At 62.7% G+C, this 27956-nt stretch overlaps 1 protein-coding gene across 5 annotated transcripts in view; it reads left to right on the top strand.

The window, feature by feature from the left end:
- AKT2 (AKT serine/threonine kinase 2) overlaps positions 1 to 19893 on the top strand; it is a 29588-nt gene extending 9695 nt beyond the window's left edge. For 2 of the 5 annotated variants that reach the window (XM_075016213.1, XM_075016209.1), the window contains exons 2-14: positions 5642 to 5782; positions 8510 to 8638; positions 9193 to 9304; positions 10262 to 10415; positions 10990 to 11121; positions 11528 to 11593; positions 11891 to 11959; positions 13379 to 13501; positions 14179 to 14307; positions 14683 to 14897; positions 15198 to 15285; positions 15699 to 15801; positions 16540 to 19893. In XM_075016213.1, coding sequence (XP_074872314.1) covers positions 5737 to 5782; positions 8510 to 8638; positions 9193 to 9304; positions 10262 to 10415; positions 10990 to 11121; positions 11528 to 11593; positions 11891 to 11959; positions 13379 to 13501; positions 14179 to 14307; positions 14683 to 14897; positions 15198 to 15285; positions 15699 to 15801; positions 16540 to 16619 — 1446 coding nt within the window. In that variant the 5' untranslated portion in view covers positions 5642 to 5736 and the 3' untranslated portion in view covers positions 16620 to 19893. Of the gene's footprint in view, positions 1 to 2137; positions 2208 to 3365; positions 3507 to 4026; positions 4202 to 5641; positions 5783 to 8509; positions 8639 to 9192; positions 9305 to 10261; positions 10416 to 10989; positions 11122 to 11527; positions 11594 to 11890; positions 11960 to 13378; positions 13502 to 14178; positions 14308 to 14682; positions 14898 to 15197; positions 15286 to 15698; positions 15802 to 16539 lie in introns of all 5 variants that reach the window. The other 3 variants (XM_075016211.1, XM_075016210.1, XM_075016212.1) reach the window with 3 other exon arrangements.
- The last annotated feature ends 8063 nt before the right edge of the window (positions 19894 to 27956 follow it).

Below are 27956 nucleotides of genomic sequence, written 5' to 3'. Positions count from 1 at the left end.
GTCGTGCTACACCTCGTGCCGAGCCAGCCGCGTCCCCGGGAGCTGCTGGGGAGGGCTGTGCTTGGGGGACAGGTTTTCAGTGAGGACTCCAGGCATAGCTGGAGGCACAGGAACCACCTTTGCCCCTGTCACAGGCTGGTGCCTGAGCTCATCTGCTCTAGGGAACGTGAGCTAAGAGCTAAGAGAAGGGGCTTGGTTGGCCACCCTGGAGCTCGACAGACACAGACTCCAAGTGCTCTGAGAGGTGCTGAAGAAGAGTGCAATGGAGAGCAGTTTCTGTACCCCGTTTAGTCCTTTGCCTCTCTGGGAGGTGACAGCACCCCAAGGGGAGTCCAGGCCTGTCAGCCTGCCCTTGCATGGCACTGCCGGCTGGGCTACAGCTCAGCTCGCTTCACATCAGCTGGTGACCCACTGGTGGAAAGCTGTCTGTCTGTCTGTCTCCCATGGGAGCCCGCCAGGTCCAGCCAGTGCCACAGTAGCAGTCACAGCAGGGCTCAATTGGAAGTCTCAGCCATCCCTGAGGTGCCAAGGTTTGCTGGTGCAGCCTGGCTTCTCCTGGCAGGTTTCTAAAGGTCTTTCTGCCACGGCCCGCATGAGCAGGGGCTGCCTGCTTTGGGTCACGTTGCTGTCCCACACTGCCTGCAGCCGTCCAGTAAAGTCACAAAACCCCAGTGCAAATTTCCTGGCACTCAGAATATCACTTGTGCAAAAGAGGCGCCTTGTTCCCGGGGGCTAATTGTCTCAGAGCTGCTCTCGGGGTGTTGCTAAATGTGTAACCATGGCCCCCCGGCCTGTTTGGTGGAGCCCCGGGCGATGGTGCTTGCGGCTCTGCCGAGGGCGGGTTAGGTGCTGGGATAATTGGGTTGAACACTGCAGGGATGGGGCAGGAGGCTAAGCAGGAAAGTCAGTGAGGCGTTTGCTCCTAAGTCCCTTCGGCCAGTGTGAGAACTTGACCCTGTGTCATCCTATAGGGCACCACCGGCAGGCCTGCCCAGACCCCTCTGGGCATGACGGGGTTAGCATTCTCCTTGTGGGTCTGAGCAGGTGGCTGGCTGTGGGCTCTGGGCTGGCTCCCTGCCAGCTCCCCGGCCCCAGCTTTTTTTGAGGCTGTGGCAGTCAGACATATGGGGATCTAGTCGGCGTTAGAAACGTGTGGTGGTGATCTGAGGGTGCAGTCGCTGTAGCGCTGTCCACCTGCCAGCTCAGAGCGCTGAACTCTTGGCGGGCGTCGTACCCGTGAGCTGCTGCGGAGCCCGAGGGCGGCCCCAGGTCTGCAGTTGCTGCTCTGCTCAGCTTAGCGCTTGCCCTGCGCCTGCGTCTTGCCTGGGAGCCTAGAGCCCCATTGTTAGCTCCGTCCTGGGCTCCAGGCTCTTGCTGAGCTGACCTTGCTGCGTAACTTCTCCGTGCTGTGGCCTGTGGCTCTTAGCTGGAGATCTGGGCCCTGTGCAGGTCTGGTTGTCGGACGGGCTGCCCTGGTAGGTGAGGGTCCAGGTTTGCCATTTGTCTGACCCTTGGTGCTAGTGGAATTTAATGGGAGGGCTGTGAAGACTGGTGGCTGGAGCCCTGGACTGGGGCGCAGCAGACCTGGGGCCTATTCCTAGCACTGCCGCTGGCCTGCTGGGTGACCATGGGCAAAGCACTTTGCAGCCCGCTGCCTCGGTTTCCCCTCTCTGAACAGGACCGTGGTACTTTCCTCCTTGCAAAGTCCCTGGCTGTGAAGAGCTAGGGGCATGTGTTCAGACGACTCAAGCCCAGCCAGCCTCAGGCTCGATGCCTCCCTCTGCCTAGCGTCCAGCTGATCACAGGGTGGGGGAGGATAGCATCATGCACGGGTGCTTCTGGGAAGTTGCCTCTGCCAGGCATCAGGGCCAGGAACCTCACGAGGGCGCAGGAGACATTTCAGGGCTGTTGGTCCGGCCTGTTTCACCAGCACATCATTCGTTACCAGATTGTCCAGGCTTTCTTGGCAGGAGCCCCTAGTGAGGACGGGCTGTGTCCTGGTAGCCCCACGACGCCTGAATGAGCCTTTGCCACTGGCCCTGGAGGGAAGGGGCCTTTCAGCCCTGGCTAGAGTGTGGAAATGAGCAGCTCGCTGTGCTGCTGCTTCCCTGAGTGGCCCCCTTTGCTCTTCCCACAGGGGCAGCTGCGTCTCCAGCAGCCCGGGAGGGAGATGCCGGTGTGTGTCAGCAGCGCCGGCCTCTGACGTGGTAGGACCTTTGGGGCAAGCGGCTGCTGTCCCGTCGTGTGCTGGGGCGGGGCCTGCTGGTGCTGCGGCTCAGAGGAGGGCAAAAGGGTGCTGTTCCAGGCCTTTGGTTGAAACTTTAGCACTGTTACGTAAATGAGCCAAATCCAGTTGCACGCCTGGCTTTGTTTGTTGGCTGGGGCTGCGCCCGCTTGTCTCCCCCAACAGACGCAGCCGCCTTCTTGCTCCTGCTGCGTGTTGCCAATGAAAACACAACTCTTAGATGGCTGTGTGCGCGCAAATGGCGTTTCGCGCCAAGAGGGAGCATGCGGGAGAAGAGGTGGCTCCGTAGCCCCACGCAGCATGTGCCCAGCCCGGGCTGCTCTTCCTGAGCCCCCAAGGGCTCCGTTTGGTGCCGTGAGGCTGGGGCAGAGGGCAGCTGAGCAGACAGTGGGACGCTTGGTGGCCCCACGCTGGTCTTAGCAAATCCCTAGTGTTTTCTTTCCCCCGGCGCTTGCCAAACCCACCAGCCTGGCTCCGGCTCCGCCTCCAGCTCCGGCTCGCTGCCTTCGCTTGCCTGGACCCAGCGGCACCAGTCCTACTAAGAGAGCACCTGGGACTGTGAACACCAAAATCTTGCGAGAGCCCCAGGCAGATGGCCCCGTCCTGGGCGCGGCTGGCGGCGCTCACACTTCTGGTGTTCCAGGGCGAGCGTCGCTGTCCCACCAGCTCTTCTCTTGGAGCGGCTGGACTAGCCCGGAGGTGTGGGTGGCGCTCTCACCGCCCCGCGAGGACAGGTTGCGAGAGAAGCCCTGCTGGTGAGCGGAGCCGAGCTGTGACCAAGCCTCTGGGCTGGTCCATCAGGCTCGGAGGAAAGCAGGACAGGGAAGGGCTCCCTTCCTTCCATGGGCACAGAATGGACAAAGCCTGTTTGCAAGGGCCCTGGGGAGGGGGCTTTGTGCCACAGGGGGCGAGCCCTGGAGGGTCCTGGGGAGGGGGCTTTGTGCCACAGGGGGTGAGCCTGGGGGCACTAGAGCTGAACGGTGGAGTTGGCAAAGGAGCGGCACAGCAAACTCCAGGACTCTCCAGCACGGAGGGATTTCTGACGGGCAGTCTGAGCTCTACCACGGGCTGGGCTGGGGCTGTCTGCCCAACTGCCACCATTCCCCTTGCTCGGGTTCAGGTGGCCCTGGGGCTGAAGCGGCAGCTGCCAGCCAGCCCATTGCTTCTCCTGGCCAGCTCCCCTCCCCACACAGCACCTGGGTCTGCGAGATGGTGGGCAAAGAGCTGCTGAGCAGGAGGTTGAGTCCAGCATGTGACGAAGGTGAGTTTGGGGGTGCGGGGTAAAACCATGGTGAACTAGTTCACCGGTTAAAGGGCCTGGGCAGATGGGGAGCCTACTCCCTGTGTAGTGGCCTGGCCCGGCGTGCTGCAGGGGCATGCCAGCCTGGCCAGAGGAGCCTCCCCAGCCACCCTGGGCCCCTCTTCAGGCTGCCCTGAACAGCAGGGTGAGGACTGCTCCAGCCCCGCTGGAGTGCCCCTGCCAGCAGCGCTCTGGGCCCAAGCTGCTGGAGCCCCTACCAGTTCCTATAACCGGTCAGTCGTCAACACCCCTCGTGAGCTGGAAGGAAAGGAAGCGTCCCTGCGAAAGGGAGGGGCATGGGGCGAGGAGCGTCGTCGGGGCAGTGCTGTTACTGCCAGGGCCCCGGCACAGGCTGGTTATAGCCGCATCAGAGGGGGCTCTTGGGAAATAGGCCGGCCTGGCTAGGGCAGCTTTATTCCCTGGGAAGCCGGGCAACCGCCCTGTTGGGAGCTGAGGTTTCCTTTCTCCCTTCGTCTCGTAGCACCCCAGTCACGTTGTGCCCGGACTCCAGAGCACAAGCGTCGCACCTCCCGGCTGGGGCGGCTCCTGGAGTTCAGTCCCTCAGTGCCGCTGCTTGGAGGGCCAGCACACCGTGCCCCGCACTAGTCCGGCTGGAGCAGTCCCCTCGCGCTTGGCCTCTGCTCCGCCAGCACAAGGCAGGTGTGGCGAGGACAAGGTGGGCCCTGCCGAGCAGAGAAGCGGGCGTGCCCAGTCTGCTCGCTGGGCTGGAGGACCCTGGCATTGGGGGCTGTTCTTACCATCCTGTGCTGTGGTACAGACGTCTGGGCAGCGCAGCTGCTGCTGCTGCGCCTCGAGTGCTGATTTCCCCGCCGCCCCAGGGCGAGCGCTGCCTGCTGGAGCATTCGGCATGTGGCTGCAGGTGCCAACGCGTGAGGCCTGGGCTGTAGGGCAGGGCGCTGCAGGGCTCCCGGCCCTGCTGAAATGGGAGCTGTGCTAAGCTGGCCAGCAAGTCCCAGCGCCAAGTGCTCCTCCTTGCACGCTCACTAGTGCACCTCTTCACAGAGCCAGGCTGCGCTCAGCAAGGAGAGGCCTCGACGTGGGGTGCTGCAGGCGGGTGTGTCTAAGCCTGGGCTGGAGAACCCCACAGTCCCTGCCTTGGGGCAGCTCATGCGCCTGGCCACCAGCAGCAGAAGGGGGACCCTGAGCAGTGGCCTGGACCCAAGTCAGAAGGGCTGTGGCTTAGCCCGGTTCCTGGCTGTTTGTCCCGATGGGCCTGACCCCCAGCTGCTTCTCCAAGCACCCTGCCCGAGCTGGCTGTGGGTGCAGTCCCGCCCCGCCCCATGGGCACTGCTGCAGCCTGGGTGGGGTTCCAGGGCAGCCCCTGGAGCTCCCTGCTCCCGCCCCTTGGGGGGAAGCCGCATCCCCATTGGGCTGCTGCTGCTGCCTCCCCAGGGTCAGTGCAGTCAGGTGACTCGGATTAATTTTTCTCCAGCTGTTTGTTTTGTAAGGGCTCCAGCCTGCCAGCGCTGCCTGTGTTTCCCTGCCAGGCTTTGATGTGTGATGGGCGCCATTAGTGCCTCTTATCTCCGAGGCTTTCTGCGTCTGTGGTGGTAACACAGGTGGCTGCGGGGAGATAAGGGAGGCTGGAAGCCAGGTAAACACCTGGCTGGGTGCCTGGGCAGGTAGCTGCTGGGCTCTCCCTCCTGCCCTCCGTTGATTTGCAAACAGGGCTCTGTGTCTCTGGTCCCCGGCTTCCGGAGATGACAGCAATGTCTGTGTTACGGGGGAGTTTTTAATGGTACCCGGCGCGGGGGCGGCTTCCTACTGATGCTGCCTTCGTGTCTTCTGCGTGAGAGCTGTGCCTGGCAGGCAGCCCATATGCCTCGCCCTGCACTGCGCGGGGAAGGGGCAGTCGGCACGGGGGGCGGCGGGGGGGCCCAGAGGCACAGGCCGCTCCGCTTACCTCTCTGCTGGGACTGCGAGCGCCGTGTGGGCAGGCGGTAGTGCGAAGACACAGCAGTGCTCAGGGCGGGGGGGCCGCATCCGGACCCCGGGCTGAGCGACGCTGGGTCTGTGCGGGGAGCGTCCGTGGGAGCGCGGTCCAGCAATGACCAAGGAGCCCTTCTCTCCTACAGACTCCCGCAGCACCCGCACTGCGCCCTGCGGCTGGCAGCGGTACTCTGGTTTCTTCTCCTGCCCTGCGGAGGCGGCTGGGAGCTGTGGCGCCAACATGAACGAGGTGTCGGTGGTCAAAGAGGGCTGGCTGCACAAGAGAGGTAAGGGGCGTGTCGGGGGCGCGTGGCCACACCCGGGTAGCGAGAGGGGTGGTGTTAAACCGCCGCAGCTCGTGTGTGGACACTGGTGGGTTTTAAACTGGCCTATGCTGCTGTAGTTGGGGCAGGAGGGAAAACCCATGGAGCCTGCCACGCTCCCTGGATGACTCTGGTTCTGAAGCTGCTGCCTGAGCTGTTTGCATGGCACCCAGCCTCTTCTGAGCCCTGCGGCTGCGCTTGCTTCAGCCCTGCATCGCCAGAGCTCGGAGCGGGCTCACCCCAGCAGGCCGCCCTCAGGCCTGCTCATCCCTACAGCCAGCGGCTTGCCCCTTTGCTGTGCTGGGGCAGCCCTTCTGGAGCCAGCGGCTAACTGGTGTGGGGGCGCAGCCCAAGGCCCTGATTCATTTTGCCAGCAGTTGTTTGCTGCTCCAAATGCTGAAGGTGAAACTCCTTGAGACCATGTGGCAGCTCGAGTCACTAGAGCCCTGGCATGCAGGGGGCCAGGCCCTTTGCTCTGATCTCTGGACGCCCCTGAATCCTGCCTCCCAGCCCCCTCCCCATCCTGTTAGATCCCAGTGCCCTCCCAGGGCTGGGATAGGACGGGAGTCCTCACCCCAGCCCTGCCTGCTCGACCCCACTGCTCTTCCACAGCATTGAGTGAAACCCAGGCATCCTGGTTCAGACACCCCAGCTCCGAACTGACCCACTTCCCTAGGATCAAATCCGAGCATCCTGGCTCCCATGCCTTCCTGCTCTAACTGCGAGCTCCCACTCCCCACCCAGGGCTGGGGATAGAACCCAGGTGTCCTGGCTCCCAGCCCCGTTTTGGGCCATGCTCCTTTCCCCCCTGCAGTTATTTAGTTCACTCCATGACCCCATCCTGTGAGTCACTGGCTTGTGCTGATGGAGGGCACTTCCTGGGCTGAGGCTCTCGCAGTCCCGCAATCAGGCTGTTGCTGGGAGCTAGGGGTGCAGTCGGTCTCGGCCACCTTGCAGGCCTACCCCAGGCCCTGCGAGCTGAGGGCAGGGTGCTGTGTGAGGTGGCACATGGGCTATGCTGCTCTAGATGAGCCACCTTCATCCAGCGCCCTGCTCTCAGGCTGGGGCCCTACTCCGCTGGGCCGGCCTCTCCGTCGTGCCTTGGGCAGGAGTCCCTGCCATGGGCAGCACCGAGGTGGTTCCTGCCGTGCTGGGCTGAGGTTGGGGCAGCCTCCTGGTGCAGGAAGAGCCTCGGGGCAGAGGCTCAGTGCCCCCGGGTGAAGGGGCAGCTGTCTGAGGGCTGTGCCTGGCGCTGTGGTGCCCCTGGGAACAGCCCCTTGCAGGTGTTCGGGAAATGAGGGTGCTGGTTTCCAGTTAGTGGTCTGCCCGGCCTCCCCTTTCCCTGCAGCAGGGGATGGAAGGGCACTCGGACTGGGACAGCAGCCCTGCCTTGGCCGGGCGCTGCCTGTGCCTAGCCTGGCTGCGCTGTTTTCTGGTGGCGGTGGGGCAGGCTCTTGGCTTGATCCAGTGGCAGTGCACGTGGGGAAGTGCTGGGGCTGGCTCCTGCCCACAGCGTGAGTCCAGGCCGAGGTTCAGCTTGCCTGTTCCCTGCCAACCAGCCAGCGTCTGGGGAGCAGGGCTGGAGAGGTGACGCTAGCGCCAGCGGTGCTTTAAACCCCGGGCCAGTGCAGGCGCCTGGTGCCCGCCCTGCGGGCTCTCACCCTGCGCTAGGTCCCAGGCAGAGGCAGGGCTGCGTTTCCATCTGGAGCATTAAAGGGGTGTTGGAAGCGCAGGGCCCTGTGGCAGCTGTGCTGGGGGCTATTTATAGGAACGCTGAAGCCGGGCCTGCTTTTTCCTTGGCTGCCGAGCCCTTTCTGGCCTTGGCTGCCTGCCCTCTGACCCAGCCCACTTGACTCCCTTTGTTCCGCTGCCTTCAGCTCCCTGGCACTGTCCCCGCCATGTGCCCAGGCGCTGCTGGGTCAAGCAAATTTCTCCCCTCCATGGGGGGATTGAGCAGGGGGTCAGATGGGGCCTGGGTTCAGGGCCGTCCCTGCCTGGGGTCAGGGGGCTTTTGGTGCAGCCAGCTTCTACCTGTGCGGGGAGAGGTGTAACTGGCGACCCCATGTCCTTTAAAACAGCCCTAGGGCCGGCCGCTTTTCTCTGTAGCTGCTGCTTAAGCTGCCCTGCTGGTTGTCAGGGCAGGGACCCGGAGCCAGGACTCCTGAGTCTGGTCCCAGCTTCGCCACTTCATTGCTGTGTGCCTTGGGCAAGTCTCCCCCACTGCCCAGGATTGTGTGGGAAATCAGGGTCGTTGCTTGCTTCAATGGGAATCTCAGGCCCACGTGAACCCCCAAACGCTGGCTTCTTTCCGTGGTTATCCCAGAAATACCTGGCAGGGCCTCCCATTTTGTCACTCGGGATCTGTCTCAGGCGCCAGCCCAGCAGGGCTGGCACAGAACCGTTCGTGCTCTCTGCGGATGCTGACGTAGCCTGGGTCTCCTCAGCCCTGGGTCAGCCTCTCCGCCCCCCATGGCTATGGGCCTTTGAATTGGCCGGCAGGAATCCTGAGCCTGGCATCAGGACAGGCAGGCGCCAGAGCGCGTGTCCGCGTGTGTCCCCCGACCGGCTGGCTTTGCCGTGGCCGGGCCTGGCAGGGCAGCCGCGGGGCGGGAGCCGCATGGGAGTGCACTCTGGCACGCCGAGGCAAAGCCAGGCATCACGTAACACCGGCGCAACTGGGCTTCCTTACAGGGGAGTACATAAAAACGTGGCGACCCCGGTACTTCCTGCTGAAAAGCGACGGCTCCTTCATCGGCTACAAGGAGCGGCCCGAGACATCCGATCACAGCCTGCCCCCTCTGAACAACTTCTCAGTCGCAGGTACAGCGGCTGAGCGCGCAGGCCGGGTTCCTTGCACCGCGGCGCCCGTTAAGGCCACTTGTGGTTTGCAGACTGGTCCAGCGATCCAGCCGGCTCCTTGGCACTTCACCAGCAGCTCTGTCCAGCTGCGAGGCCGCAGAGCTCTGTCGCGGCTCCCCAGAGTGCGGCGAGTCTGCCTGGTGGTGCTGGAGGACGGCGACCGGCTGCCCAGTACATCTGCCACGTGTGGGGTGTCCCGTGCCAGGCTGGTGTGCTGGGGCCGGTGCCAGGAGGGTGGAGGGGCCGGCGGGCGCTACCTTTGAATGGAAGCTGGCATGCAGCAGCAGCTGCTGTCGCAGGTGAGGCCGAGAGCTGGGACCAGGAGGCAGCCGCTGAGGAACGTGGTCCCATCTGGAGGCCTGGGAAGCCATGTGGGGTAGTTACGGGATGCTGCAGGGAGCCGGGGCAGGAGGTTCTGGGCGGGGGTGGGGAGGGCTCCAGGTTAGTGGAGGGACCTGGTCTGAGATCAGCAGTAGCCTGCGCTCCACCCACACCCCCTCCTCCTCTGCCCCCAGAGTGCCAGCTGATGAAGACGGAGCGCCCCCGGCCGAACACCTTTGTCATTCGCTGCTTGCAGTGGACGACTGTCATCGAACGAACCTTTCACGTGGACTCTCCAGACGAGCGGTAGGGGCAGCTCCTCAGTGGCACAGGGCCCCATTCTCCTCCAGGCCCATCTCGCAGCAAAGGGCCTGGAGGGAGGCGGCGCAGGGCTGGGCTCTAAGAACTCAGCCCTTCGGCTTCAGAATCCTTGGAAGCCACTGGCCGGCCAGCCCCGCAGACCTGCTGCGCGCGGACGTTCTCTCCGTATCACTGGGGCAAGGGAAAAAGGCGTGTCCAGCATCTTCGACTCCCCAGGGGTCGAGATTGGGGCTCCGCTGGGTGCTCCCCCAGGGGCTGAGGTTGGGGCTCCCCCGGGGGACCAAGACTGGGGCTCCCCTGGGTGCTACACCCAGGGTTTCAGGGTCTGAGCAGAGGTGGGAACAAGCTGGCAGGTGAAGTGTTTGTGTGCTAGGCCAGCTGTACTCTCGTGCTCCTCTGCTGCATGTCTGCCCCTGGGGTGTGCCTCGCCGACCTGTCACACGCTAGCCCAGACCCCCAGATAACCCCATGGCGTCAAGCGGGTCTCTGTTCCGGTGCCCTTGCTGGGTACTAGAGGTCTCCAGCTGCAAGCTCCTTTGCCTGCCCCTTCTGCTGCCCGGAGAGCTCTGTTGAGGTCCGGCAGGGCCAGCTGCCATCAGGACACGTGTGGGATCCACTGCTTGCTTGCACTCGCTCCCCTGAAGTGTGAGGTATGGGGAGGTGGCCAGCAGGTGGCCCCACACTCACCCGCTGCCACGTGGCGACCCCAGAGCTGTAGCCTTGCGGGCCTAGGGCTGGTTCTCTGTGCCACGTGCAGCAGTGCAGAGGAGGGGCCAGCTGGACTCAGCCTGGGGGAGCTGCCACGAGCGAAGGCAGAATCCGGGGGGCTGGGACCTGGCCTCCTTGTTTGAGGGCGCTGGCTATTTCCGGGGCGCAGCAGCGGCCTCCCTGTCCTGGAGAGGCAGCAGGGCGTTGCAGCGTGCCGATCCGTGCTCTCCGCAGGGAGGAGTGGATGCACGCCATCCAGACTGTGGCCAACAGCCTGAAGAGCCGCGAGCCCGAGGAGGACACGATGGATTACAAGTGCGGCTCTCCCACGGACACCAGTGGGGCCGAGGAGATGGAGGTGGCCGTGACCAAGACGCGGGCGAAAGCAGTGAGGCGTGGGGCGTGCTGTTCTTTCCCAGCCGGGGGGCTGCGACACGGGGGAGGAGGGCGACCCCGGCCTTGTGCGGGTTGTACTGTGAGCTCGCGCTCTGCGACGCCGTGGCTGTTGGGCTGCAGCCGTTCCCGTTTACGGCGGCTCTGGCTGGGCATCTGGGTCCTGCGCACTCAGTGCCCTGTGCTCCAGTCACGCTGAGTGCCTAGCAGCCCCTGCCCCCCCAGCCTGCAAGAGGGACGCGCTCAGGTCTCTCCCCGGCGCCCGCAGCACAGAGCTGAGGCGAGCAGCTTCCCAAGGGCTGCAGGGGCCTCCCCGGTATTTCTGTGGCGAGGGAGCTCCCCACGGGGAAGGGGAGGGTGGCTGGGTAGCACAGGAGACCTTGGCTTACCCTGCCGTGGAGAAACCACCCCATGGGCGCCCCCTGGGCTGGAGCTGGGCTTAGCTGGCTCTTCCCCTGGGCCTGAGCTGCTTTGTAGCCGGCTGCCCTGGCAAGGGCTGTGGGGCCCTGAGTTTGGATTGGCCGCTGGCTGGCATTTCCCGCCTCCCAGCCCTACCCCTGTCTTCCCAGACCATGAACGACTTCGACTACCTGAAGCTGCTGGGGAAAGGCACCTTCGGCAAAGTGATCCTGGTGCGGGAGAAGGCCACAGGGCGCTACTACGCCATGAAGATCCTGCGCAAGGAAGTCATCATTGCCAAGGTGTGCGCTGCCGCAGGCCAGGCTGGGGGCTGCCCAGTGAGCTGACATCAGGCGTGTGCTGGCCTGTGGGCGGGCGGCCTCTCCGCTGGGCTCCTTTGTTTGCTGCTGGGGCAGGCACCCGACTCCCACCTGCACTCCCAGGGCTGACACGTGCCCGTTCCTATTCTGCTGGACGCTGCTGGGCAGTCTGGCGCCACGGGGAGCAGCCCCTGGGCTGGGCTTCCTTGCGGGTCAGCCGTGGGCGCTGAGTCAGCACTGCACGGCCACACCAGCTGGGCGTGAAGTGCAGCGGGGGCTGAGCAGTTTCCCGTGCTTTGCTGGCCAGCTGGGAGGGCAGGGTGTGGTCTGTGCCACTGGCTGAGGCTCCCGGCGCCGGCCTGCTCACCGGGCGCCCGTCTCTGTGCAGGACGAGGTGGCCCACACAGTTACGGAGAGCAGAGTGCTGCAGAACAGCCGGCATCCCTTCCTGACGGTAAATGGTCTCCCGGGCAGCGTGAGTCGGAACGGCGGCGTCTCCGTACCAGCCCAGCGGGCATCCCCGGGGAGGGGCGGGCAAACCTCTGGGTCTTTGAATGCTACCCTGTCCCCTCAGCTGGGTGTGCGGGTGCTGCCCTCGTGGGCCCCATGGCAGCCATGACTGGGGCTGCTCAGAAACGAATGTGCTGAGTGCCTGGCTCCAGTCCAGGGTGTGCAGCCTGGTCCCTGGGTGCTCTGTGGGAGACGGAGCCAAGCCACCGACAGCCGCCTCTTCTCCCGGCTCGCGTTGCAGGCGCTGAAGTACGCCTTCCAGACGAGCGATCGGCTGTGCTTCGTGATGGAGTACGCCAACGGCGGAGAGGTGGGTCGGGGCCGCGGCCCCCGGCGCGTGGGCGTTGGGCCGGCCGGTGCTGTCGGGTGCCATGGGGAGGGGCCTGGGCAGCCGAGAGGAGGCTGGCAATGCTGAGCGGAGAGACTGAAGGGGAGCAGAGGGAGGAGTCGTCCGTTCAGCCCCCACCCCAGCGAGGTGACCTGTTCGCTGGAGAAGGTCGGGGTGGCACCAGTGGGCAGGCGCAGGGGACTGACCCCTCCGTGGCCATGCGGCTTCTGTCTCCCTCGGGGACCACGGGAGGTCACCGGGGGCTGGTGCATGGGGAGCGCCAGCCCCTGCCCTGTCATTAGCGCTGCCGAAAGGGGCTGTGACACCTGTGTGTTCCAGCCAGGCCGAGGCAGCTCAGGACTCCTGGGCTCCCTGCCCTGTCGGGCCCTAGGACTGTCATCCCCCAGCTATCCGGGAGAGGGGTACTTACCTCCATGCGGTGCAGACGTGACTGCCCGGAGACGTCACCCTTCTGCTCTGCTCAGCGCCGCTCAGGCCTCAGCTGGAGCCCTGGGGCCAGATCTGGGCCCCACGTTGCAGGAGAGGTGGGAGATTGGACAGGGCCCAGAGGAGGTGGAGAGGACACGAGCCGTGAGGGAAGAGGCAGCTCTGGGCTTGTTTGGTTTAGAAAAGAGAAGGCCAAGAGGGGGCAGGACAGCCGGGTGCAGGTACCTAAAAGGGTGTTACAAGGAGGAGGGAGAAAACTCATTCTCCTTGGCCCCTGAGGATGGACAAGGAGCAATGGGCTTAACCTGCAGCCAGGGAGGTGCAGGCTGGACGTGAGGAAACACTTCCCAGCGGTGGAGGAGGTTAAGCCCAGGAATGAATTACCTGCGGAGGTTGTGGGCTCTCCATCGCTGGAGATCCCAAGAGCAGTTAGACACGGGCATGTCCGGGATGGCCTAGGTTGGTGCTGGGTCCTGCTGCGATGGCAGGAGCTGGGCCGGGCCGGACGGCCTCTCGGGATCCTTCCCATGCTGATGTTACACGTACCGTCCTGCCGGCGGTGCTGCCCAGCCTGCCCGGGGCAGCCCATCCCTGGCTTGCCTGCACTGGGCGCTTCTCCTGCCCTCGGTAAGAGAAAGAAACACACATGTCCTTGGGGGACCCTTTCAGAGCGGCCATTCTTCTGCCTCGGGGGCCACTTCCCCTGGAGCTGAGCACTCGGGCGGCTGCCCAGCTGATGGGCAGAACCCACAGCCCGCAGTTTGTCCGGGTGGTGCACACGACACGTGTCTTGGTGCCCTCATAAAACTTACTCCACCCAGCATGGGAGAAAATGCGGGACCCCTGCTCAGGGGTGTGGCACGTTGGGGTGTTCAGGCAGCGCAGGGGGTGCGGCTGGCTCGGGGCTGCCGGCGCAATCGGGTGCTTAGCCGCCTGCTCTTCTCTCTTCCCCAGCTGTTTTTCCACCTGTCCAGAGAGCGTGTGTTCACAGAGGACCGGGCCCGTTTCTATGGGGCTGAGATTGTGTCCGCGCTGGAGTACTTGCACTCCAGGGACGTGGTCTACAGGGACATCAAGGTGACTCCTGGGCACGGCTGTTCGCCGGTGTGGTGCTGGCGCCTGCCTTCCGCGGGGCTGGCACTGGAGCTGGGGCTCAGATCCAGCCTGCCCCTTCCCCCCCACCCCGGCTTGCCTCAGCTGCAGGCAGCGGCGAGTACCCAGCTGAACTCACCCATGGGAGGGTGTTTGGGAACGGGCGCCAGGCCTTGGCCAAGCATTGTCTCCTGCTTGCCCAGTGCTCCTCGTGGGCTGCCGCCACAGGAGACCCTCTGAGCAGGGCTGCGTCCTAGCACCAGCCAGACCCTCCTGCTCAGCATCCGTCTCCCCAGCCTGGGAGCCACCTCCCTGTACCAAGCCCGTTTCCCCAGAGCTGCTGGCCTGCCAGCCCTTGGCTCCAGCTGGGCTGAGAGCAGAAGGCTGGCAGCAAATGGCTCCGGAGCGCTTGATTCATGCTGTGGCAGATTTTAACTACCACCTTCTAACACCCTGTCGAGGCTCCTGTGTGTCCAGGCTGGCGTTCCCACTGGCATCCCTTGGGGCCACAGCAGCCGCTCGCTGGTCGTTCCCAGACGGGCTGAGGGTGGGTGGCACCTCTGTGCTTCCCTGGCCACACTGGGCACCCCAGCCAGCACTGTGCATATGAGCGAGCAAATGCCCCCGGCTCTGGCCGCTCACTAGCACCCTCTGCCTTGCAGCTCGAGAACCTCATGCTGGATAAAGACGGTCACATAAAGATCACTGACTTTGGGCTTTGCAAGGAGGGCATCACAGACGGCGCCACCATGAAAACCTTCTGTGGGACGCCGGAGTACCTGGCCCCGGAGGTATGGAGCCCCCACTCTTAGGTGGGTTATGGTAGTGTGACCCATCCAGAGCAGGGACCACCACGTGGGCAGAGGCCCTCCCTTCTCAAAGGCGGCGGAGGGGAGAGACCCCAAGGGGACCTGGCTGCAGAACCAGGACCTCCAGCCTGCCTGACCCGGGCCTTGCGGGCTGGGCCGGGCCAGGCCTGAGGGTGGAAGGGAGCAGCGTTGCAGGCGTTTGTGAGTGCTGCAGAGTGTGGCCTGAGCTCCCTGATGGCATTGGGCTCGTGGCTAGAGCAGGGGGCTGGGAGCCAGGCCCCCTGGGATCTCCCCCAGCCCTGGGAGGGCAGTGGGGTGCCTGGATCTCGGCTCAGAGGCCTCCCCCTCCCTGCACAGGTGTTGGAGGACAACGACTACGGGCGAGCTGTGGACTGGTGGGGGCTGGGCGTCGTCATGTACGAGATGATGTGCGGCCGTCTGCCCTTCTACAACCAGGACCACGAGCGCCTCTTCGAGCTGATCCTCATGGAGGAGATCCGCTTCCCCCGCACCCTGAGCCCGGAGGCCAAGTCCCTGCTGGCCGGGCTGCTCAAGAAGGACCCCAAGCAGAGGTGGGGGGTTGGTGGGGAGGCTCAGGGGGCCCAGGCGCTGGCTCGCCCATTGCCTCAGCTGCCACCTGCCGCCCGGGCTGGCTGCTGTTGCCTGGCTTGTGCCGCGGGGGCCTGGGACTGGGCCATTAGTTCCTGCGGGCAGGGGCAGGGCTCAGCCAGCGGCTCCCAGCAGGGAGCGGCCGCCCTGCAGACGCTCTGCTTTCGGGTGAGCTCGGCCCAGCCAGGTGCAGGGGGCTCCCAGGCCGTGAGCGTCGGCACCGGTGCATGCGGCCGAGGGGGTAACCACGTCTGTCCCCCCAGGCTAGGCGGGGGGCCCAGCGACGCCAAGGAGGTGATGGAGCATCGCTTCTTCACAGCCATCAACTGGCAGGACGTGGTTCAGAAAAAGGTGAGGGGGAGAAATCCCGCCCGGCTGTGGGTGGCTGGGTCGTGTCTCGCCTCCGACCCGCTGCCAGGGAGCGTAGGCGCGAGGTGCGCAAACCACTGCTGCCAGCTCCTGCTCAGCCCGGCCTGGATTGGGCCCTGCCCCATGTGGTGCGAAGTGACCCCCCACCCCGGGCAGGGAGGGAGGAGCGGACAGGCCCTGGGGTGGGGGTGGGGCGGAGCCAGGAGGAGCAGGCTGGCCTGCCCTGGGGTGGCGGTGGGGCAGGGCGGAGCCAGGAGGAGCGGGCGGACCCCGGGGTGGGGGTGGGGCAGAGCCGGGAGGAGCGGGCGGGCGGTGGGCCCTGGGGCAGGGCAGGGCAGGGCGGGGCAGAGCCAGGTGGCATTGCCTGTTACCAAACGCAGCCTCTTGCTCTGCAGCTGGTCCCACCGTTTAAGCCCCAGGTGACGTCGGAGATCGACACCCGGTACTTCGACGACGAGTTCACGGCGCAGACCATCACCATCACGCCTCCTGACCGATGTGAGTGTGGCTGGCGCAGGGGTCTGGCTGGGCTAGTGCACAGGCCTGGGTTGTCCCGGCGCTGCCCTGGGTGTGTGGGGCGCACAGGGCTCTACCCAGAGTACCTGATATCTGCGGGGCAGGTGGCGGCTGGAAGTCCCTGGCCACAGCCCAGGTCCGGGCCCTGCCACACGGGGGCAGAAGGCAAAGGTGGTCCCTGTGGAGACAGGCCTAAGCCAGCTCACCTGGGATTGGAGTGGGAGGCCAGGCCCCAGCTTTGGCAGTGATACACCAGAAGGGCGACCATGTCTCCCCGTCCCAAATACGAGAGGCAGGTGCTGCGGCTCCACCAAGCCCAGGGAGCCTGGAAGGAGGCGACAGCCCCCAGCACTCCCCAGGAGCCCTGTGGGAGCAGCAGCACCCGCCCCCAAGCTGCAGCCACCGGTGCGCCCAGAGCCCTGGAAAAACAGCAGCTGCCGTCACTACCCCCCACTCCAGCCTTGGGGAAGTGGGAGCCATGGGGAAGGCGCAGCGGAGAACTCTCGGAGAACTCCTCCCGGCGCCCGCGCAGCTGCTGGTGGAAAAGCTCAGCGCGGGGGGGGCCAAACGCGGGACGGATGGTTGCCCTATACGTAACGAGACCCAACTCCTGGGCACCAAAGGGGTTTAGGAGTTAAGGCCTCTGGGAGGCCCCCTGGGCCCTGTGCTCCCAAGTCCTCTTGGTGCTTTGGAAGCCTGAGTGCCTGCTCTGTGCTGCAGACGACAGCATGGACTCTCTGGAGACCGACCAGCGGACGCACTTCCCCCAGTTCTCCTACTCGGCCAGCATCCGGGAATAGGCAGCGACGCCCAGACGTGGGCTTGGAGCACAGCCGAACTTGTCGGGTTTGTTCCTTGGATTTCTCTCCAGCAGTCAGGTCACACGCACCTGCCCTCTCCGCCCCCACTGGAGGCCGCAGGGGAGCAGCCCCAGCTCTGAAACTCAGCCACTGCGACGTCACCCCCCGGGCGGAGGCAGGGGGGGCCCGTCACCGCGGGGTGAGAAGAAATCAGCCCTTGCTCCTTGGCGTCCTGGCCTGGGGCTGCTTTTCTTCCAATGCTCCGAGACGTGCTTACAGCTTTAACGAACCACCCCGAGAGCCCCTCTGCAGCCGGTGGCCTAGGGCTCCGCACCCCCGGGAGAGAGGAATCCTGGGCAGTGGAAACTGAGCGGCGAAGCCTGGCACCGTTCTGCTGGTTCCACAGAGCAAAGCCGAGGACCGTGCCGGGCTCTGCTCAGCCTGCCAGCGGGGACGCCGGCGTTCAGTGCTCCAAGCAGGCCAAAAGCAGGGCGAGTGGCCCCCGGGGCTGCTGTCTGTCTGATCGCTCCGTGTGGCGTCGAACGCTGGCTCACCAGCCCCAGGCTGGGCTCCCAGCTCGGCTTTCCTCTTCCGCCTCTTGGATCTTCCCAGCCCTCCCGTCCAGCTGCTCGGAAGGGAGCCCTGCACGGAGCCGGTTCAGGTGCGAAGCACCCGGGGACTCTCGCAGGGTTCCCACCGCCCAGCACGGAGGAGGAAGTGGTGCGTCTGGGGGTTGGCGCCGCGGCTGGTCGGCGCCAGTCACAGGGACGCAGCCCACGGCGTACCTGTGCGCGACGCACAGGGCTGTAAAAGCAATAATCTTTTTCTTCAAAGCTGCCTTAAAGCCCCAGGCCCTCCTCGGCGCTGTGCATGCCTAGCACGCACCGGCGTTTGGCACAGCTTCCCCACAGGCTGCAGTCCTCGGCTAGACACCTCCCCGGCAGAGGGAGCCTTTCACCCGGCACGTCCCCCGCCGTCCGCAGCTTGCGCAGTTGCGGGGGAGCCCGACCTCTCACCTGGCACCAGCCACGCCTGCCCCGGGACAGCTGCTCGCTCATCTTTCCCCCTCAGCTCTAGGCTGGCGGCTCCCCTGTGGGACAGACTCTCGTGCTCTGTAAACCCTGGCAGCCTGGCACCATACCGGCGGTTGCATGCCATGGTGGGCCAGCCCCACGCCCCCAGCGTCGCCACCCCCAGCCTGATGGCAGAGAGCCCTCGGAGCTGCCTGGCCTTGGGAGGCCGCCGTGCAGGGGAACGGACCTCCAGGGCGTGGTAAGCGGCCCCAGGCTCCAGGGGTTTCCGCAGCTACTCGGAGAGCAGAGCCCACCCACTGTGTCATTAAGGCGGTCGGGGGCGGGGCGGGGCAGGGGATGTTCTCACCACTCTGATCGGACCGTAGCCCAGCCAAGCCCCAGCCCTTGTAGGCAGGTCCCTTTCCCCACCATGTGCACTTAGGTCAGCCCCCTGCCCTTCACCCTGGGAGCTAGTTCCCCGCTGTGCGCTTCCCTTGCGGGCAATGGACGCACAGGGGAGGGCTCCCCCAGGGCAGTGCATGGCTCCGGGCCTTGGCCGAGGGTCTGGCTTGAGGGCCGGGAGCCAGTCTCAGGGTACAGACTGCCACGCCAGCCTCGGAGCCAGGCCTGGCCTCGCTCTGCTCCGGCTGAACTTCTCAGGGAGGGTGAGGGCCTTGTCCCAAGGGCCGGGCTGCCATGGAGCCCAGCTGTGGCTGTGGGGGAGACGCCCTGGCTCGGCTGCCACCCCTGGAAAGCCATGCTTGGCGCACCGGGCCAGGGCCAGCCCCAGCTGGATGCCCTATTTACTGCAGGAGCTAGGGAGGCTGCAGGGCTCATACCCCGGCTCCCCCACCGCTTGCACGCAGCAGCTGGGCTGAGCTGGCGGCTCACGCTTAGCACAGGCCCATGAGCCGCAGGGTGCGGGTTCTGTGCCCTGCCCCAGCCTGCACCCTGCCCTGGCACTGCCTGCAGGGTCAGGGGGTTGGGGCAGGTTTCCTGGCTCTGGGGCCTCGGCCGTGCTGCAGGTCTTCCTGCGCAGCCACAGGAGCCCACGAGCAGCCGGCCCCGCTGCCGGGCTGCAGCCGCTGGCTGGGGCCCCTCTGGTTGCACCCCAGCAGGGGCTTCGGCTGAGTTGAGAAACCAGTTCTGGGCCCTGGGCTCTGCTCCTGGCAGGACTTGTCCCACTGTACCCCCAGGAGCTGGGCAGTGTGCCAGGTTACCCCTACCTCCCTGCCCGGTGCCTTCAGTATCCCCCGGCTCTCCGCTCCTCCTGGGGCTTGCTGAGCTCCCAGCTCAGGGGCCATTTCGTCAGGCTGGGCCAAGCACACGGCGCCCGTTGCAGGCCAGGCCTCCAAGCTCTGCCCAGGGAGGTGGTTTTGCAGAGCTGGCCAAGGCGTCGGTAGGTTTCACCCCGCGCTGGGTGGGGCCCTGACCAAGCTTTACTTTAAAGCCCTCGTGGCTGCCCACGTTGCCCGTCTGTGGCCGGCACGCCGGCTCCCTGGGCATGGTGCTTTGGCTTTTTCTGGCCCAGCCGCAGAGCCTTAATGTCTATTCAGCCTTTCGCTTGCTGAGGTCGCTGGAATCTCATGGAGTCACCTGGCTCAGGCACTGAGCCCCTGAGTCCTTCCTCCCACCAGTGCTTCTGGCTTTGCTGCCCTGCCAGGGCTCGGAGGGGCCCAGCCCGGCCTCGGGAGAGGGAAGACTGCCCACCCCCCACCGGCTGTCCCCGGACAGCTCCCAGCAAGCCCGCCTGTAGCTGCCCCACGGCAAGGGGGGTGGGTAGTCTTGGCACACATGGGGTGGGAAGTTTGGCTGTGGCAGTGAGGGGAATTTCCCCCTGCACCAGGAGCTGCCACTGTGACAGGCCCCTGGGAGGAGCTGCACCCCCTATGCAGCTCCTCTGAACTCTCCTATCACCTGAGCCCACCACACTCGGCCTGTGCAGCCCAGTGCCAGGCCGGGGCAGGGAAGGGTGGAAACGGCTGGGATCCAGCCTGGCCGCGGTGACGTTCCTTGGGGTCAGCCTAGCCTGGCCTGGCCGGCCCAGAGGACTGGTGCGGGCGGCGCTCGGGGCCTGTTCCCCAAAGCTGCGTTTTGAAGCGTCGTTTGAACACTTTGTAAGATAAGGTTTGTGAGTTCGGGATATTTTAGCTTCCTTCTCCCAGTCCGGGCAGGGAGGGGCCTGACGGTTCTGTCTCTCTCTGACCAGGCCGCACTCCCTTGCCCCCCTGGTTTGTACGGTACAAGCAATAAAATGTTTTTTGGAAGCTTTGTATCCTGCCCGTTCCCCTGCCTCAGCCCCTGAACCCTGCAGCCGCCAGCCCTGGGCTCAGTCCCCCACCAAGGGCGGGAAAGCCTGTCACCTGCCAAGCCCTGATGCCCCGGGAGAGCTCACCTTGCCTGGGCTACTGCCCCCTTGCATGAAGAGGTGGGGGCTGCAGGCTTAGGCCCAGGGCCCTGCACCCTATTTCCTTGGAGGGCTCCCCACACCTCATGTCCGTGGGACCTACATACACCTGCTCACCCCCAGGCCCTCAGCCCCCCACATTTGGCTGCAGCCTTGTTTTGGGAGCACAGCCCCAGGGCATCTTCCCACCTAGCGCAGGGCAGGGGGTGACACAAGCTAGGGCCCTGTCAGGCCAGGCGCAGCCAACCTTGGTGAGACGAGCCGGGTCTCTGACCTGCCGGTCGCCGTAGCCAGAGACCCTTTTCCCTGAATTAAGGCAGGGACTTCCCCCCAGCTGGGGCGGCTGTGGCAAAGTTGGGGTCAGAATGGAAGTGTCTGGTTCCCAGCCCCTGCACTTGTTCCATTGTTGTCTCCTGCCCTCTGAGTGTGTGGGGCTGTGATGTGGCCTCTGGTTTCCTTTCCCTGGCCCCACCCGGCCCCACGCATGAGCTGCCTCAGCTGGGGCATGAGCTGTTTCTCTGGGGACCTCACGACCAGGCCTGCAATGCAGCCACCTCTGGGGAGAACCAATACAGCTGTTCCCCAGCAGCAGCAGCGCGCAGGGGCCGTGTTGCAATGGGGCTTGGCAAGCAGGTTTCGCCCCTTGCCACTGCCAAGCAGGCCCTGGGCTGGGAGACGCTGCAGCCGCCATGGCAGGAAAAGCCCCATACAGCATGGCTCGCCTGGTGGGGGCCTCGGCTGCATCCTAACCCTGCAGCCCGGAGCATGCGAGCACCATGCTGGGGCCATGCGATAGCACAGTCCCATTGCACGGAATGGGAGCGAGGGGGCTCAGTCGTGGGGCAGAGGTACAGGCTCAGGTGGGCCTGGGTTCACAGAGATGCGGGGTAAAGGCAGGTTCAGGGGGAGGGGCTCAGGCTGGCGGCTGGCCTGCAGTAGCTGGGTCAGGGACTGGGGCCACCCTGGCAGGCTCCATGCTAGCCAGCAGCCCTGGTTGGGCAGGTGCAGGACTGACTAGGAAGGGCTGGGGTGGCCACCCAGCTTCTTTGATTGCCTGGGCACTGCTGAGTGTGCAGCTGCAGCCTCAGACAGCCTGCGGTCGCTGAGATCTGGGCCTTGAGGGGCTGAGCGCTGCCTGCAGCTGGGTCAAGATCAGGGCCCCATAGGGCCATGCACTGCTCAGCCCAAGGCCAGCCCAGGAGTTGGTGGCAGAGCTGGGGGGAGGGCATGGATGGCCCAGCTCATTTCTGCTGCTATAACTGGTCCCTTCGTGGCCTCTGCACCTGCTGCCATGCACAGGAAGTGAGCTGGGCCTGGCTGCGGGTGGGCGGGGGGGTGACTGTGACAGGTGCTGTCACCGGCCCCTTGGGATGCTCCCCAGTGTGCTGCTGGCCCCCATCTTCCTGCTCTCTGGGGCTCCCCACCGCCCTGTCCTGCTGAGCCAGAGCCTCTGGTCTCCCCCAGCCGAGCCAGAGTTGGGCTTACTACCCCCACTCCCCCAGCGATGGAGGTACTGACTGATTTCGGCTCTGGGAGGGGCAGGTTGAGGGCCCAGGAAACCAACCCTGAAAGATCAAACCCCAAACAAATCCTCCTCTCTGTGCCAAAGGTTTGCCCAGGGAGGGCCCGTTCGGAAAGTCCCTTTGTCAATGGGGGTCATGTGCACAGGCAGAGACTTCTGCAGGGCCTAGTTACTTGCATGGGGCTTGGCTCGAAATAAAGGGGTTTCATTAAGCAAAAGAGGAGGATTTAAGTGGTTAAAGTAAAAATAGATCAAAGTGAGTTCCTAGAACCCCTGGGCGGGAAGGGACCTCAAGAGATTGTCAAGTCCAGCCCCCTGCCCAAAGCAGGCTCAACCCCAACTATGTCATCCCAGCCAGGGCCTTGTCCAGCTGGGAGTTACAAACCTCCAGGGATGGAGATTCCAGCACCTCTCTCGGTAACACAGCCCAGTGCTTCCCCACCCGCCTGGGGAAATAGCTTATCCTCATATCCAGCCTACACCTCCCCCTCTGTAACTTCAGACCATTGCTCCTTGTTCTGCTGCCTGTCACCACTGAGAACAGCCTCTTTAGAGCTCCCCTGCAGGAAGTTGGAGGCTGCTATTAAATTGCCCCTCAGTCATCTCTTCTGCAAACTAAATAAGCCCAAATCCCTCAGCCTCTCCTCATAGGTCATGTGCTCCAGCCCCTTAGTCATTTTCCTTGCCCTCTGTTGGACCTGCTCCAAATGTGTCCACATCCTCTCTATACTGGGGGTCACAGAACTGGGCACAATACTCCAGATGTGGCCTCACCAGTGCCGAGTAGAGGGGAATAATAACTTCTCTAGATCTGCTGGAAATGCTCCTCCTAATACCCCCCAATACGCCATTAGCCTTCTTGGCTACAAGGACACACTGTTGACTCATATCCAGCCTCTCATCCACTGTAATTCCCAGGTCCTTTCCTGCTGCACAGCTACTTAGCCAAGTTGGTCCCCTTAGCCTGATTCTTCTGTCCCTAATGCAGGACTCTGCACTTCTCATTGAACCACATCAGATTTCTTTTGGCTCAATCCTCCAATTTGTCTAGGTCACTCTGGACCCTATTCCTACCCTCCAGTGTACCTGCCTTACCCCGAGCTTCATATTATCTGCAAATCTGCTGAGGGTGCCATCCACCCCCTCATCTAGGTCATTCCTAAAGATGTTGAACAGTACTGGCTCGTGTGATGGGGTTCTGGGGTCCCCCAAGCTCTGCAACGTGTCCGCAGGCAGGAGAGTCTCTCACTCAGCAGGAGAACAGCAGGTTTATTAGCCGACAGGACACAGCATCGTACAGAGGAGTCAGTACAGCAGGCAGAGACAGCCAGTCCAATCCATGTTGAGGAGAGGAGGCCCCGAGGGGCCCCCAGAGCTGGGGCCTGGCCCCCTCCTTTGTCTCTCTCTCTCCCTCAGCCCAGACTAACTGCTTCCCAACTCCCAGTTCCAATTCAAACCCCTCAGGCTCCACCTCCTCCTTTGTCTGCAGTACAAAGGTGTTACCTGGTCATCAAGGTTACCCTCAGCAGGAGCCCCACACCCTCTGTGAGCCACTCACACACACACAGGTATCCCCCACTCCATCACATCTCTCCCCCCTTCCAGACCGAACTGAGCAGGGTCACTCAACTGGTGACCTGGGGAAGTTCGGGGCTCTCCCCTCGTGACAGGGCATCGGCTGTACCCTCAGTGCTCCCCTTGATGTGCACCACCTCCACATTATAGTCCTGCTGGGGGAGGCTCCAACTCAGGAGCTTGGTATTGGCCCTTTTCATGTGATGCAGCCGGGCAAGTCCCTTTAGTTCCCTTGGGTTGGTTGGTCTCGCTGCTTCGGCCCCGGTCCGTCAGCCACGTTCTCAAGTCGGGCAGGCAGAGCCCATACAGATGCTGCAGCACCAACAGATCAAACAGGTCTTTTGTGGTCTGGGTCCTGCCCCATCTGACCACCAGTCCATACAGCTGCTCCAGCCAATGTCTGGAATTCAGTTACAGTCCAGTAACGGAAGGTACAAATGCTTCCATCCTTGGCATTTTGCCAGACCACCACAATGGCTGTGTGCCTCAGTTTCCCCTTCCATGCCACACAATAGGTTTGGAATGTTCCTTCTCATGTCAGAGGTTGCAAGACTAGTTACAGGGAACAATGGTGACATTTCAGAGTTACAGACTCCTTCAACGTACAATTCATGCTTCTACATCAATGTCCTCATGTCACATGGCTCTTTTCAAACATTCAGTGCATGGTACAATTCTACAGCTTTTGGTAGCAGCACCCCTTGGTTACAGCAGTCAGCGTGAGTAACAGAACAAACCCATTGCAACTGTACATTTACGTTGCTCTTTGGTAGACCACAACTTTTGTGTAACCCCCTTGAGAATCTGGTATTTTGGGGATAAATGGCTGAGGCCTTTCTTAGCACCATCAAGTTCTAATCTTCTCCCTTGCCCCCTGGGGTGGAAATCTGATCTCTCTGGGTGTGCCCTCCCTTCTAACAAGAGCTGGGCCATTGATGATCTCAGGGAGACGGCCCCCTTCCTGCCAGTCTGGAAATTTGCAAACCAAACTGCTTTCTGAGAGTTGTTTTGTGAGTCCCAGATGCAGAATCCACATGGAGGAATCCCTGTTTATCCCTTACTGGCCCACCAGGCCCACAGCTCCTTCATCCTTCCACCTCCAACTACTGCCTCCCCATGGAATCAGAAGTCGAATCCAGTATGAGAATATAAGTGTTTCCACCATCTGGAGATGGGGAATTGCTGGCGCTCTCCTGCATCCTACAGAGATTGGCTGTGCAGCTGTTTTACTTGGTTCTCACAGGGCTGCTCACGTTCCCTGATAGTTTTTACTTTACTTGCACCAGCTTCCAATTCCTGAGAAACTTTTACACTGCCTGCTTTGGACCCTTCCAGAGCACAGCCAGTGGTTTCACACTCAGGCAGGTCCTGGCCATCAGGAGCTGAAACAAACTTCTCCCCAGGCAAAGGGTTGCTCTGGCTCTTACAGACATGCACCTTTCCTGTTCACTCTCCTTCACCTCACTCCCATTTTCTGCAGTCCCCACAGACGGGTCAGGAAAAGTTTCAGGGAAATTCTCTTCCTCAAGAGCTCCGCCAAACAATAACTCACCCCTGTCTGGCTCCACAGGGGCACTGCTCCCTTGAGCCACAACCAGCTCCTGGGTTTCACCTACACCCAGGATCACTTCTGGCCCATTAGGCAGATTCCCACGTAATCCCCCTCCAGGCAGACAGCCAGTACCACCGGACAGAAGGTTAGGATCCCTTTCCTCCCTTCTGCTACCAGCTCCTTTATCTTCATCAGTCAGCGTAACTCCATTGCCCGTCTGTTCTTGTGTCCTGGCGAGAGGATGACTCTGGTAGGACAGAGTCCTCTCACCCCCTCCCAGTAACACCTCAGCATCAGGCAAAGAACAAGTACCAGAATCGTCTGGTCTCTGGGATTCCCTGATGATACTAACTGGATTAGACCAAGTTAAAGCATCATCCCCCCTGAGAGACACAGAGGTAGGCCCACTTCCCATCTGGGCTTCAGCTGCCCTCAGATCCAGCTCTGGGATCTTGGCTCCATCTCGAGCCCTCACAGGCTCAGGCAAAGGATTCACTTCCCCAGAAGCAGAAGCACTTTTCTTGCACCAAGGACCAGTGTCCTTAGCAGGGACACCACTGCCCATTCCAGAGCCCGTCCCTCTCTTCCAGCCCCCATGGCCGGATTCAGAGACACACCTGGAATGCTCTTTTCTGGTGGATCCTTCTCCAGCCATCCTAGGCTGGGGAATCTTCCTCAGACAATGGGCTAGTTTCCTCATTGGCACCTTTTCCAAATGCAGGCTCTGCTCTCTCCCCAGGCTGCTGCTGCTGCTGTTCAACACAGACAGACAATGGGAGACACTCTCTCCTTTGTCCCAGCCCCCCGGCTGGTCTCCACACACACACAGAAGGTGAAGCAGCTTCTCTCACAGACAACTTGCCATTCCCAGTGGATCAGCTGCTTTCCTGCACAGACACACAGGCACCTTCCTCGGCCCAGGCCTGGAAACCTCTTCGCAGGTCTGTCTTGGCCACTAGTAGATGATGGGTTGGAATCGCTCCTTCCCTCCTTGAGCTGCGGCAGGCCACTCGGTTCAGAACTCCATGCAGTCCAGGGTTCCCTGCCCCGATCCGGGCTCACCTCTGCAGGATTCTCCCCAGCCCTCAGCTCCGCCACTGCACATCCATGCTGCCTTGTCCAGCTCCTTTAATCTCGATTCGGTTTCCAGGTGCTGCCACTTTACAGCGGAGTTGCTCAGCGTGGTTGCAGGCTCTCAGGCTGATGCCCTCTGCACCCCACAATTCCTGGAAGAATCCCTTCAGTGTGCCAGGCTCCTTGCGGGTCACAAGCTGCCCAGGGTTAGGCCATAGGCCCCTCCGCCCTCTGGGACCGACTCCAACAGACTCCCAGCGGAACCCCTTCTTCAGTGTGACACCCGCTCTCAGGGACCATGAGCACCCTGTCTTGGGAAGGACTCATTTAGCGTCAGCCTTCTCAGGGGTCACTTGTTCCTGGGGGCTGGGCTCTCGGCCCCTCCACCCTCTGAGACCGACTCCAACAGATTCCCAGGAGTAACCCCTCCTCGGGTGTGACACCCCCTCTCGACGACCACAACCGCAGTTGCTTGAGTTCGGCCGCAGGCCCCTCCGCCTTGGGGACTGCACCTCACTGCCCTTCAGCACACCTGGGTCTCGCAGGCCCCACTTCTTCCGGGGCCCCGGTCACTTACTGCTGGATGCTCCATCCTCGGGGTGCAGAACATCCCACTTCTGACACCAGTGTGATGGGGTTCTGGGGTCCCCCAAGCTCTGCAACGTGTCCGCAGGCAGGAGAGTCTCTCACTCAGCAGGAGAACAGCAGGTTTATTAGCCGACAGGACACAGCATCGTACAGAGGAGTCAGTACAGCAGGCAGAGACAGCCAGTCCAATCCATGTTGAGGAGAGGAGGCCCCGAGGGGCCCCCAGAGCTGGGGCCTGGCCCCCTCCTTTGTCTCTCTCTCTCCCTCAGCCCAGACTAACTGCTTCCAACTCCCAGTTCCAATTCAAACCCCTCAGGCTCCACCTCCTCCTTTGTCTGCAGTACAAAGGTGTTACCTGGTCATCAAGGTTACCCTCGGCAGGAGCCCCACACCCTCTGTGAGCCACTCACACACACACAGGTATCCCCCACTCCATCACAGCTCTAGAACCAATCCTTAGGGCACTGCACTTGAAACAGGCCACGAGCCAGACGCTGATCACTACCCTTTGGGCCCATCCATCTATCCAGCTTTCTATCCATCTTACAGTCTAAGGATCCAATCCAGACTTCCTTAATTTACAGGCAACAATGTTGTAGGGAATGTACCAAAAGCTTTGCTAAAGTCGAGGTATATCACTTCCACTGACTTCCCATGTCCACAGAGCCAGTTACCTCGTCACCGAAGCTAATCACACTGGTCAGGCAGGACTTGCCCCTGGTGAATTCATGCTAAATACTCGATTACTTTCCCCTCTTCCAAGTGTTCCAGAATGGATTCCTTGAGGATCCCCCCCAGGATTTTCCTGGGAACCAAGGCTGCCTGGTCTGTGGTTCCCTGGATTATCCTCTCCTTTTCGAAGATGGACGCTACGTTTGCCTATTTCCAGTTGCCAAGGACTCTCCTGCTCAGATTACCAAATCGTGTCATTGAGGTACCGGATTAAAATAAGCACATCACTAGTTCTGGTCCCCCAGGAACCTGGTTACTGCAGGTTCTTACCCTGACCAACTGTCCCGCTCTCAGGTGAAAGCTTCATCTCAGAATTCACCTTAGCCTGACGGGGGTCCGCAGCTCGCAGGGAACGTTTTTTCTGCTCAGGATGCATCAGGCTGGAGAGGAAAAGCCGGCAGTGTGAACAGACTTCCCCATTGGGTTGCAAATCTTTGTTCTCCTGGCCCCCCTCACCCATCCCAGGGAAAACCACCCGATCAAAATGGCTTCCAGCCAGGCATGAAAGCCCCAGGTCCTGCTCGCCTCCCGGCCAGACGAGGCTCTTTACGAGGCGTTGTGCTCAGTGCCCAGGCCTGGGACTTGGGGCACCAGTAGCACATTAATGCTGCAAACAGCCACTTGCTTCCTACCTCTGCCTTCACGCACCAGAATGCGACGTCCCCGGCAAGGGGGCGTCAGCCGACAGGTTACCAGAGGTGCCTCCGTGCGACGCACATTTATCGTCGTATACCCGGTGTCATGCAGCAGGGAAAAGGCCCGTCACAGCCCTGTCCTCCTGGGGATAGGGATGAGCCCATGGGGGCCACGCCAGGGGAACAACAAACCGGCTGCATCCTGGGATCCATCCCCCAAATACCCTTCTTGGGGCTGT

This window comes from Carettochelys insculpta, chromosome 22, assembly GCF_033958435.1.
Source record: "Carettochelys insculpta isolate YL-2023 chromosome 22, ASM3395843v1, whole genome shotgun sequence".
NCBI classification, from domain to species: domain Eukaryota; kingdom Metazoa; phylum Chordata; order Testudines; family Carettochelyidae; genus Carettochelys; species Carettochelys insculpta.
This window is presented reverse-complemented; position numbering and strand designations above follow the sequence as displayed.